The sequence below is a fragment of the Coloeus monedula genome, assembly GCF_965178545.1.
Source record: "Coloeus monedula genome assembly, chromosome: 25".
NCBI classification, from domain to species: Eukaryota; Metazoa; Chordata; class Aves; order Passeriformes; family Corvidae; genus Coloeus; species Coloeus monedula.
Window position 1 is genome coordinate 3,071,399 of NC_138805.1, and position 11,788 is coordinate 3,083,186.

Consider the following 11,788-nt stretch of genomic DNA (forward strand, 5'->3'; position numbering starts at 1 on the left):
TGTTGTCATCCTGCTTTGTGCCTGAGGGATAGACCTGAATCTCTTGAGTTTAATGGGTGAGAAAAAGCCTGCTGTGAGCAATTTCTGAGAAACGAGACGGGGCTGGAGTCTGACAGAGCCCCACTGTCTTGGAGTGAATATTTCTAGGGCCATAACTCCCTCAGAGCCACACCACTCCGTGGTTTTACTGTCCCCACCTTCAACTGAACTGATACTCTGAACTACAGCAGATGTAGGACTGCTGCCATGTCTATTGATGGGACAGCATTTTTCTGGGAAAAGATACTGTGCAAGCAGGAATCCATAACAAAACTAAAACTGGTCCAGAGCAGGAGGCCAGCCAGCATCCCTCAGATCAGCTCAGTGCTCAGACCTGGGCTCTCAGTTAAATTCTTGGTCCCAGAAGCAGCAGTCTCACAGCAGAGATAATCAAATGCCTTGTTTTACTGTTGCTGGAAACATGTCCAAAGATTTCAAAAGGATTTTCCCAAAATTGTGCCTTGTCTTCTGGGGATGAACAACTCCCATGCTCTGGGGGTTTGCTGGGATCAGTGGAATCTGTTCATGCTCCCGAGGATCAGAGCCCCAGCCAGAACGCCTGGAGGATCAAAGGACTTTTTACAAGAGCACGTAGTGTCAGGACAAGGGGGAGTGGATTCAAACTGGAAGAGAGCAGGAATAGATTGGATATCAGGACAAATTCCTCCCTGAGAGGATGGGAAGGCCCTGGCACAGGGTGCCCAGAGCAGCTGTGGCTGCCCCTGGATCCCTGGGAGTGTCCCAGGCCAGGCTGGACAGGACCTGGAGCACCGTGGGACAGTGGAAGGTGTCCCTGCCCATGGCAGGGAGTGGCACTGGATGGGCTTTAAGGTCCCTTCCAACCTGAACTATTCCATGATTCTGTGATGAACAGAGGGAAGGGAAAGCGTTGGCATCGTGTGGCACAATTCCCTCCTGTCAGGGGGTAGGTCTGGAAGCAGAAATTCTGATGAAAATGGACTCTGCTTCGAAACAGACTTGAAGAAATTACTGCTTAGACCAGCTCGTGGCTGGAAGGAGCCAAAGTCCAGAGCGCTCTCAGCTCAGTTCAATATTGGATTTCTCCCAAATGCTGCGTGACCGTCTCCAGTGCAGAAGGGGAAAGGGTGGAAAAGTCCTGCTAGGAGCAGTTTTGGCTGGGCCAGCTATTAGTTAGCATCAGCTGGTGGCTTTTGTGTGAGAAACAATGATTTTGGACACAAAGGCAGCTTTCTAAACCTTGCCAATCTCCAGCTCTCCCTGGTGGTCTTTGGGGTATCAGCACCGGGGCTCCCAGGAAAGGGTCAGCTTTTAACAGACAGCGAGGGGTAGGAACCAGCAGGGAACATTGCAGCATTGCTGGAAGGATTTTAGGTGTTGAAGGCCCTCAGGCTTTCAGTAGGAGTGACTTTGCAGCTCTCGGGTGTTTCTCAGCCTGCTGCCTTGCCACTCCACCAGAGGGACGTTGTCCCTGCACTGTCAATCTCTGCCCAAAAGCTTTCCCCCCCAAAAGCCAGCTCAGGAATTTCCAGCTATGTCATGAAGCTGGCGATCATTTCTTTCTCCACATCTCCCTTCAGCTGCCTTTTCTGCTTTCTATCCGTGTTTGTTATGGCTTTTTACTCTTAACCTTTAGCTACATTTCATGTCACTGGGGTAGTGTTGTCCATCATTTTTAACCTGCTGTTTGATCGGTGCCCAGTGAGCTCAGTGGGCATCTCCCTTAGATTTCCACAAGCTCCTGATGGGATTGGTCACAGCAGAGCTGCTTATGTGGCCATGGCAGGCCCCTGCAGCTGATTATTTTGGCACTGACTGTAGTTTGGCACCTCCTCCAGCCTGGTTTGGGAACACCAAAGTCTGACTGAGAGAAGGAGAGCCAGAACACCCAGAACACCAGAACATTCCAGAATATCCTCTGTCTGCTTCACTTTCCTCTTCCAGGGAGCTCCCTGCTTGTTTCCCTCTCCCTCTGGAGAGTTGTCAGTGAATTGGGCGTCCAGCAGAGCGTGAGCGCTGTTGATACCTGCTCTGGTGGAATGCACAGCAGAAGGGACATGGAAGGCAGATTTTTCAAACTAAAATAATATGCAGAAGAGGAAAGATGACTGGATTAATTGGGAACACTTTGGTGCCCAGAGCAGGACGGGAACAAGCAAGTTTGTGTTATAAGGAGCCTCACAGCGTTGCATGGCTGAGCTTTCACCCCAGTGGGGGTCTGGCTGGGGCTCTACCCAAAGAGCTGAACTCCTGTTTTCTCCTGAATCACAGTCCTCTCATGATTTACTGCCTCACATTTCACATCACCACACCTGCAATACTTGCCAATATAATCTGCATTTGTTAGAGGCCAGGCCTGGCCCCTTTCATCTCCCAGGAACTGACCGGATCTCTGCAGCTTGGTCTGCTTCCTGTCTTTTCCTGACCATCAAGTTAATTTTCAAAATAAAACTTTCACTCCTGCATTGTCACAGTTCCTTTCCCATCTAAACAAGCACAAGACATGAAGAAATGGCTCGTGCTGGCACTGCCTTTGTGCCATTATGTTAATCCTCCTCTTTAATTGCTACTTCCAACAATTATATTTTCCTGTATTTACACCACAACTCCTAAATAAACTCAGTCCTGCTGGCGCTGTGCTGGCAGCCAGGAAGAGGTTTTATCTGGGGAAGTCAGTCCTCAGAGCTGGCCAGGATGATTTCTCAGCAGGCAGCCTTTTCCTAGCTGGGTGACTTATGAGCTGTGCTATTTCTTATTACCTTCTGTTTGTTTTTCCAGGCTGCAGACTCTTGGCTGTGGAGCTGACATCCAGCAACACCAAGCCTGTGGTGCAGGAATTCCAAAGTGAGTGCTGCCTGTGCTGCCTCGGGATTCACATCAGGCCAAACAACGGAGGGAAATTTGGCTGATTGGTCACTGGCTCCTTGGGACTACGAGAGCCTGGGACTCAGAGAAGTGCCTAAGAATATGTCTGTATCTCCCAGTTTTAAATGGTTTCTTGAGGTCCCCTGCAAGCCACTGGCATTGCAAAGTCTCTGCCTAAGTGCTTTTTTGAACTGGGTCCCAAAAGAAGGAAAAGCAGTTGTCTTGCAATTAATACACAGAGAGAGAAATTTATATTTTCTCTTGGCCCTCCTACAGACGTGCCCTGGGACACTGGGAAGGCACCTCCCAGCCCTGCTGGGGTGCCCTGTTCTGCAGGGGAGATGGGATGCCAGTGCCAGCTGCAAAGGGGAGAGGGTTTGCTGGGTTTATGCCCAGGAGTCACGGTGCCAGTGCACCCCCAGGCACTGCCCAGGGAGATGCTGCATCCCTGACTCACGCTGTGGCTCTGCTCAGCAGCAGGACAGGGCTGTGGGCTCACCCTGACAAAAGGTTTTGTTTGCCATGAGCCGCAGCCTGCAGAGAACAGGGTGTTCATTTCTCTCCATAGTTGATATCTGTTGGACTATTATTTTTGCTGGCCAAAATCCATCTTCCAATAGCTCCTGGAACCCAGCAGTGCTTCTGTTTGTGAGGCAGATGAAAGAGAAGGCTCTGCTTTGTGGGCAGCATCTCCTAATAAAACACTGAGTGAGAGAGCTCAAAGCAGAGCAAAAATACAGCTGCTTCCTATTAATCTGGATTGCCTTCATTTCTCCTGCTAGGTGTCGAGCTGTCCTGCATCATTAAATCCATAGCGACGCCAGATCCCAGAATCGAGTGGAAGAAAATCCGAGATGGAGAAACCTCTTACGTGTTTTTTGACAACAAAATGCAGGGTACGAAGATTGCTTGTTCTCAGGTCTCCAAAACAGCTTTCCAAACAGATTTCAGGAACAGTACAATGGGAAGCAAACAAACCTGTTAAAGGCAGGAGCCCTGGCTGGCTGGCTGCTTTCCTCTGAAGCAGAGCTCAGCAGCTGAAGTGCAGGATGGAGAGGGAGCAGGATGTTCTTTGCTCTCTGCCTCATTATTGACAGGTCACAGTAGGGAGCCACAGGGAGCTGCAGTGAGATCCTGGCTAGGAGATATTTTTTAGGTAAGGAAGGAATGCTGCAGCTTCCCTTCTGTGGGTCCCAGCGTGGTCACTGGGTGTCTGAGCTCTCGGGACCAGGCACTGACCCCTCCTGACTTCCCATAACATCTGAGGGCTCCACCTGCACCTCAGCAGGGATCAGTGCTCTCTGCTGAGGCAGCACAGGGATCTGCAGCATCCTGGGAGCATTAGGAGCAACCTCCTTGGGTTGATGGGGAAACTCCAGTGCCAGCAGCGCTTCACTCCATCTGGAATTACTCCAGCACCAAGAGCCACATCCAAATGAATCTTCCAAAGGAGGCAAGGCCTGGGGCTGTCTTGGAAGTTCGATTTTGCCACAGTTTTTGAGGTTTGGAGTGGTGGAGTGCTTTCCAGTTCATCCTCTTAACGTGGCTGGCAGCTTTGGTTTCCTTTGGGGCTTTCAAGCATCGAGTTCCTGTGACTCTGGAAAAGCCAGAGATCAACTGCTTAATTTATACACCCAAAATGAGTCTGTGTGATCCCCCTGATGTTTTCCTTCCTCTTTCCTGTGTGTTAGGAGACTTTGTGACTCGGGCAGAGATTCTGAGCCGGACGTCCCTGGTGATCAAGAACACCACGAGGATGGACACGGCCACGTACCGCTGCGAGGTGGCCGCACCCTCTGACACCAAAACCATCGATGAGATAAACATCCAGCTCACAGTCCAAGGTATCAAACCCAGAACCTCTGCTACAGGAGCAGAAGGGGCTGTGGCGACCTCCAAAGTCCAATCAATGCCACTCTGGGAGGTTTAAAACCAGCTGGGAATAATGGAAAGTTTTGATGGCTCTGCCTAAGGGAGCACAGAATTCAGAAATGATTTAGTCTTGCTCAGCAGTGCCACTCACCTGGTTTGTGTCTTCCCACAGTGAAACCCATGACTCCCAGATGCTCTGTGCCTAAAGCCGTCCCTGTTGGCAAGTCAGCCTCTCTTCACTGCCACGAGAACGAAGGTTTCCCCAAGTCCACCTACAGCTGGTACCGCAACAGCGAACCTCTGTCACCCGATGCCAAATCCAGCAGCAAATCCCACAACTCCTCCTACACCCTGAACCCTGCCACAGGCACTCTGGTAATGCTCTGACAGATCTAATCAAGGCTGGTTTGGCTGGACAGGTTGTCTTTAAGGTTGCTTGTAAATTCAGGAAAACATTGCCTGGCTTTCAAGGAAGGAATAATTTGAAGAAGGTGAGGTGTTCCAGGGTCTGGGCGAGTTGGGAGAGGGAAGATGGATGGAAGAAGATCTTAGCAGAGATGTATTTTTGTACACATTTTTCTACCCTCACAATGCCTTGTTTCTCATGTCACATCCCTTCCCTTTATCCCTTTTCCCTCCCCAGGTTTTCCATGCAGTGCACAAAGGTGACACAGGGCGTTACTCCTGCATAGCAACAAACGATGCTGGCTTTGCCAAGTGTGAGGAGCAGGAGATGGAAGTCTGTGAGTGGCTCTCTGTACAATTTTCATCAGTGCTGTTGATACATCACCATAAAAAAATTGCCATCACCATCAGGAATGAGGGGGGATGCCCTACAGCGTTAAATCTTCCCTGCTTTCTCATAGCCCCAAACATAAGGAGATAAAAACAATCTGAAAATTCAGGGAAACCTCAGATCATGAACAGATTCAATCTCCAAATCAGGGACTCACTAATTCCCTGTGAACTGTTGCTTAAAATATTTGGGAGATGTCATTTTAGTGTGTGTGAAGCTGGAAAGTTGCTGCTGCCTTAAAGAAACACTGGATGCTGCTGTCTCTCTTTGCCAGATGACCTCAATATCGGTGGGATAATCGGGGGAGTCCTGGTGGTCCTTGCAGTTCTGGTGCTCATCACCCTTGGGATCTGCTGTGCCTACAGAAGGGGATACTTTGCAAATGGCAAAGAGAGTGGGGAAAGGTAAGCTGGGCTTCCTGGACAAGTCCCTGCACCCTCAGGTAGCATGGAGGAGGCTGAAGGGTGCCAAAAATTAGTGGCTGAAAGGAATTTTAATGCCCAATTCCCCACCAAAGTCCACAGGCCAAGCCAGTCCTTGACACATCCAATGCCCTGCTGTAAAACCCTGCAGCACCCAGGTTTATTTCATGCAATCATCACAGAATCCCAGAGTGGGATTGGGACCTTGAAGATCATCCAGCTCCTGCCACTGATGCCTTTTCCTGGTCTTAAAATCAAGAGTCATACACGGTTAGAAGGGGAAAAGGGATTTTACCTTGGTATTTATTTTAAGGATCCTTAGGTGCACACATCCAGGTCATGTGCATCGAGATGCACCCTGCCGAGCCTATCCTCTTCCCAACATTGGGTATATCATTATAGGTGTTACTAATTAGCAGATCTATCAAAGATTCCCCAATGAGAGGTTCAAGTGAGCCCCCCTCCCCAAGGAACCTTCCCCTGGATGGTTCTGTCTTGGTTTACAGAATGTATTCTGGAGAGGACCTTGGGCTCTGGGGCACACTGATCCCTGGCTACGAAGCTTCTAAAATGTTGAGTCTCTCAGCTTGACAAACAAGTCCAAGAATGTAGGCAAAAAGCACTGGGAATACAGAAGCTGTAAAAAGGTACAACAGGGGTATAAAAGAAAAGGCAAAAATCTTCATGGCATCACCACGAACAGGGACACCTTTCTCTGGACCAGGCTGCTCAGGGCTCCATCCAGCCTGGCCTTGGACACTTCCAGGGATGAATGGCATTTTCCTAAGGGAGAATCGTGGTGTGGCTGCCGACAGCAGCCAGAGGATGGGAGCTGTGCTCTGATCTCCTCATCCTTTGCTTGGGGAAGGGGGCCCAGCACCAGTAAATGCCTGCAGGTGTTTGTCCAATAGCTCATGTGCTGTTGGCATAACGAGGTCCATGGTTTGATGATCACAGCTCACTGCACAATTATTCTGAAGCATCGGGACATGCATAGGGAATGGAAGCAGCAGAGCAGGCTCTCTACAGGAAATCTCACTAATTGTGAGGACCTAAATTTGGGATGAAAAACAGCCGTTTCAGAGCGCACATTAAAATGTTAAGAACAACAGCATTAGCATCAGAGACAAGCCTCGATGTCCTTACAGAGTCTGGAGAGGAGATAATATATGCAAAGCCAAGATTCTCGCCAGATAGATTTGTTCTGTGCTAAATGTTGTTTTTCAGCACAAGTCCTGTCTTGTTTTTCTCTTTGGTTTCGTTTGTTTTTCAGAAAAAGCTCTAAATATTCCATTTAAATGCAGCTGAGGGTTGGCATACACTGGACTTGACAGTCGTGTATAAATCCTGAGTTCCTGTGGGATTGCAAACAAGTGGTGCTTCCTTATAACTAAGAAAAATGCTGGAGGCTTCTGGCAGTGAAGGATTAAAATGAACTTTATAATTGCCACAGGAAACAGAGCAGGAGGCACAGAAAGGCAGTGACAGGCACCAGGGCAGGAGAGCCCAGGAAAGAATCAGTTTATCTCTTTGCAGAGTCTTAGGGAAACACACAGCAATCTTTTTACCCTGTGCTGAAGGGGAATTTAGAAAAAATGCCAGTCATGGCAAATGATGGAATAAACACAGACTTCTCATTTGAGAAACACACTGGGTTTCGCTCTGCTTGCTTCTCACTCAGCTGCTCCTCCTCATTTCCCTCTTTCCCAGCACCTCCCCTCCAAAATCCTGCAGGCTTCCTGTCCCAGAAATGAGATTTTTCCTTTTCTTCCAGCTACAAGACTCCAGCAAAGCCTGATGGCGTCAACTATATCCGGACAGATGATGAGGTAACAACAAATGATTTGCATTTACCATCTCTGTCAGGAGAGGAAGAGGGTGGGCAGAGGACGAGTCGCTTTTAGGGCCTACAGACTTTCTGAGAGTGGGCTCCACTCCGAAGCAAGGCTGGGGAACAGAGGGAAAACAGAAGGGTGAAGGCTGAGTCATTTCCTTAGAAATGATGAACAGTTTAAGTTGCCTGAAGTGGCTGATGCCAGGAGCTATGAGAGGCAGCTCTGCTCTGATTTATCTCATGGCTTGACCCCCTTAGGGTGAGTTCTGTTGGATTAAGTGGGCAGGATGTGATGCTTTTACGAGAGAGTTTGTATTTTGGGATTTGAGGGGGTCACTGAGCTTAAGAGCAGAAAAAGCCTCTCCCATTAGCAGAGATACTGACGGGGGAATGAGAAAGTCTCCTGCCACGCCTTGGTGTGTGAGGAGGACGGGAGGAGGAGCCCTTCCCAGTGGGAAATGGGAGCTGCCAGGGCAGAATCCTCATGGTTACACAGTTTGGATCTACTTTTTGGGGGCAGCAGGAGCAGAGAGCTGCCTGGAAAGCTGCTGGATCCTTCCTGCATCCCATACTGTTTCGTTGCAGGGTGACTTCAGACACAAGTCTTCATTTGTCATCTAAGACGCCAAAAGAAAATTGCAAACCAGCAAAAGCGAGTGTGAAAATACCTCCTCCAGGAACTCAAAGCAAGAGCAAGAGATTAATTAAGTGCGCTTGGAAGAGTTTGGAACACACAAGAACTTGATAGCTAGCTATCTGTATATCTTTTTTTTTCTTTGCCAAAGTTTAAAGTAACTCCTCACTGCCCAACTCGTGTCTCCCCTGCCTCCGGAGATACCACCAGGATCACCCAAACCTGTCCTTGGACTAAGGAAAGGTTTTACTCCTTCCCAAGAGACTGGGCTGTGGAAGTTTGTGGAATTGCCTTCTCTTTGTGCTGCAGGGACACAGCCACAATGTGCAAACCGAGCAGGGGCACAGCATTAGGTAAACGTGTGGTAGACATTACTGGTAATGTGTTACTAGGAGACAAAAAAAGGTGCTGATGCGGCAGTAGATGGACTTCAAAGAGTGAGATTTATCCATGCAAGGGGGGGTTTCCCCCCAGCAGCTCATTGCCCAGGCCTGGCTGGTGACTTTTCCACATCTGTGATTGTCTTGTGCTTGGCTCTGACCGCTCAGGTGCACAGGGGTGTCTCTGCCCAGCCACCAGTGACAGTGAAAACACCACGAATGCCCTCAGCCCTTCTGTAACCATCCCCAGTTGCTGTTATTTGTAGTGGGTTGACCCTGGCCGGGTGCCTGGTGCCCACTGTCACTCTATCACTCCCTTTCCCTTTGGGACAGGGGGGAGAGCAAGATGGAGAACAGCCAGCAGGGTGAGAGAAAGCAGTTTTATTACAGTAAAAGAAAAAGAATAAGCAGAGATCTGCACACAGAAAAGCTGAAGGGAAGAAAGGTCAGTGGCTGCTCGCCATCAGCAGCGATGTTCGGGCACTTCCCGGGAAGCAGGGCTTCAGCACATGGAGCGGATGCTCCGGAAGGCAAACATGGGAAGCTCATGAATGCCCCCCCCCTTCCTCCTCTTTCTCTCAGCTTCTATATCTGAGCTGATGTCATATGGTGTGGAAAATCCCTTGGGTTGGTTTGGGTTGGTTTGGGTCAGCTGCTGGCCTGGCTGTGTCCCCTGCCAGGATCTTGCCCACTGCCATCCCCTGTGAGGGGGGAAGGAATGTCAGAGGGGCAGCGCTGCTGGGCAGTGGCCAAAACGCTGCTCTGCTCTCAGCACCCTGCCAGCTACCAGGGCAAAGCACAGCTGGGAGGGCTGCGGGCTTTACCTCAGTCAGACCCAACACATTCTCTAACACGACCCCCAGGGCAGGGGCATTGCCTCTGCTCCCTGCTTTGCAGAGCTCCTTGCTCGCAGGTAACCCCTCATTCTAATCTGCACAAAGCAGGCTTGGCTCCTGAGTCTTTCCGTGGGGAGAGAGGCTTAGAGGGGAGGCAGAGAACCAGTGCTAAGACATCCCTTTCAGGAAAATTAAAGCCAAATAATTTCCTGGGCTAAGATTGCCATAAAAGGTACCGAGAGATCCTCCAGCTTTTTTTACCTTCTCCGTTTATTTTGTAAAACCCCTCCTTCTAAATTTTTTGCAAAGATCTATTTTGATTACTTCAGAAAAGGTAACATTTCTATTTAAAAGTGTAAATACGTGATGCCAGCAGTGTTTGAGTAACGGAGCTATTTTTTTACTGTTGAAGCTACAAGAGAGGAGCTCACACGTTGCTATAGTATGGCACTGTCAGAGCATATCAGTATTAATGCAAAGTGTAATAAAAAGCTGCAGGTGGAACAGCATCTCTTTCCTCTTCAGCCAGCTTCAGCCATTTCCTTGTCACAAGAGGTCTTACCAGACACAGAACAGTCACTCAGGGATAGTTTTTGTAAATTTATGGCAGGAGCTATCAACTTTTTTAATATGAAAAAAAAAAACCTTTTCTTGCCGGTGACCAACACTTTGTTTTTGTTGTTGCAAGAAAGATCCAGGGATGGCTTTTGGACTCAGTTCCAAAGAGGTGACAGAGTGACTTCAGTGTTTGCTGCCCCTCTGCAAGTTCCCTAAAGCACTAACACAATGTGACAGCTACAGCAGGTTTAAGCCACATGGCCAAGGCCACCGTTTCTGGGGTTGGGAAAGCAAAAGCTCAACACAGAAGCACTTTCATAGTGTCAGCTGAAATTTTTCTCTAGATGGTAAAGGAAAAAGAAAAAAAAAAACAAACCAAACCAACCAAATTTGGTTCTCTTGGCTTTAGAGAATGTTTGGGAACACGTGTTTCCCAAAATATCCGTGTTGATAGCATTGGACAGCATTGGGTGAGACCAGGCTGCAAGATGTGGATGCAACACTAGGACTGTGCTGTGGTTTAAGAAGTTTTTTAATGTAGCAGAATTTAGTGTTCTTGTATTTCCAATATAAATTGAGTTGTCTTAACTTTTCCTGTATACAGCATTTTGGATACTTGACGATTTGGACTGTCGGTGTTATTTTTTAGTGTTCTGCTTGACTCTGTTTCCTAGAGCCCTCGCTGGACATGCCATTGCTGCATTTGTTTTGCCTAAACAAAGCATTGCCACTCGTCCCTTTGCCAGGCAAAGTAAAGACAAGGATGGGGCAGCCCTAAGCAGATGTTCTCTGTGTAACTCACACGTCACCACTGCTCTTCTGCAGCTTCTCTCTGGTTACTTCTTCATGCCAGCTCTTCAGCCAAGCCTCCCAGAACTCATTGCTGCCTCTAATTGTTCTGACATTCCTTTGCACCCTCTGGGTATCCACTGCTCCTCCTCTGTGCTGCTTTCAGGGTACCTGCAAGAAGGGAGAGAGGAAAAGGTTGAACCAGGGGAGCTCTGGGCACTCTGGGAGCACAGTCTGCAGTCCCACCAAAGGCAGCCTTTGTGTGACAAACCAGCAGAGCTGAGAATCCAAACTCCTTTTTTTTCCATTCTGAAATGCACAGTGGCATCTCTAACGAGAGAAAGGGGAGTTGATCCCCCCGATGCAGCTCCTGAGAGCTGACAGATGGAATTCATTGTATCATTGTGAATAATATTCAGGTTTGTACTAATGTATTACGTTTAACTTTGCCAAGAATGTTTTACATAAATACCAAGCTGTAAAGCATTCTTGTAGGGCGTTTTGTTTGGGCTTGGTGGTGTTTTTCAAACAGCCAAATTATGGGAAGCTCCTGTTTTCAATTCAGTGAAATAAGGGAAAGGCTCTCCTGTCAGAGCACTCACTCACAGTGGGATGGAGGTGACACAAAGTCCAAGGTACGTGGCTGTTTATCAGTTAATTCTTGGACATTTGTTCCTGGCTCTCTAGAAAAGACAGGTTAGAACTCACAGGGCTCATCTCAGCTACTGCTCGAGGACAAAACAAAAAGTAGGAAATAAACTATCCCAATTTACCATTCAGAGTG

At 48.5% G+C, this 11,788-nt stretch overlaps 1 protein-coding gene across 1 annotated transcript in view; it reads left to right on the forward strand.

Moving 5' to 3' along the window:
• The window catches only part of JAM3 (junctional adhesion molecule 3), a gene marked incomplete at its 5' end in the record, with an annotated part of 28,952 nt that extends 19,899 nt beyond the window's left edge, over positions 1-9,053 (forward strand). The window contains 8 exons of the mRNA XM_082297097.1: positions 2,797-2,862; positions 3,666-3,779; positions 4,575-4,727; positions 4,928-5,130; positions 5,399-5,498; positions 5,826-5,955; positions 7,748-7,802; positions 8,393-9,053. Coding sequence (XP_082153223.1) covers positions 2,797-2,862; positions 3,666-3,779; positions 4,575-4,727; positions 4,928-5,130; positions 5,399-5,498; positions 5,826-5,955; positions 7,748-7,802; positions 8,393-8,428 — 857 coding nt within the window. The 3' untranslated portion in view covers positions 8,429-9,053. The remainder of the gene's footprint in view (positions 1-2,796; positions 2,863-3,665; positions 3,780-4,574; positions 4,728-4,927; positions 5,131-5,398; positions 5,499-5,825; positions 5,956-7,747; positions 7,803-8,392) is intronic.
• Positions 9,054-11,788: the final 2,735 nt, after the last annotated feature.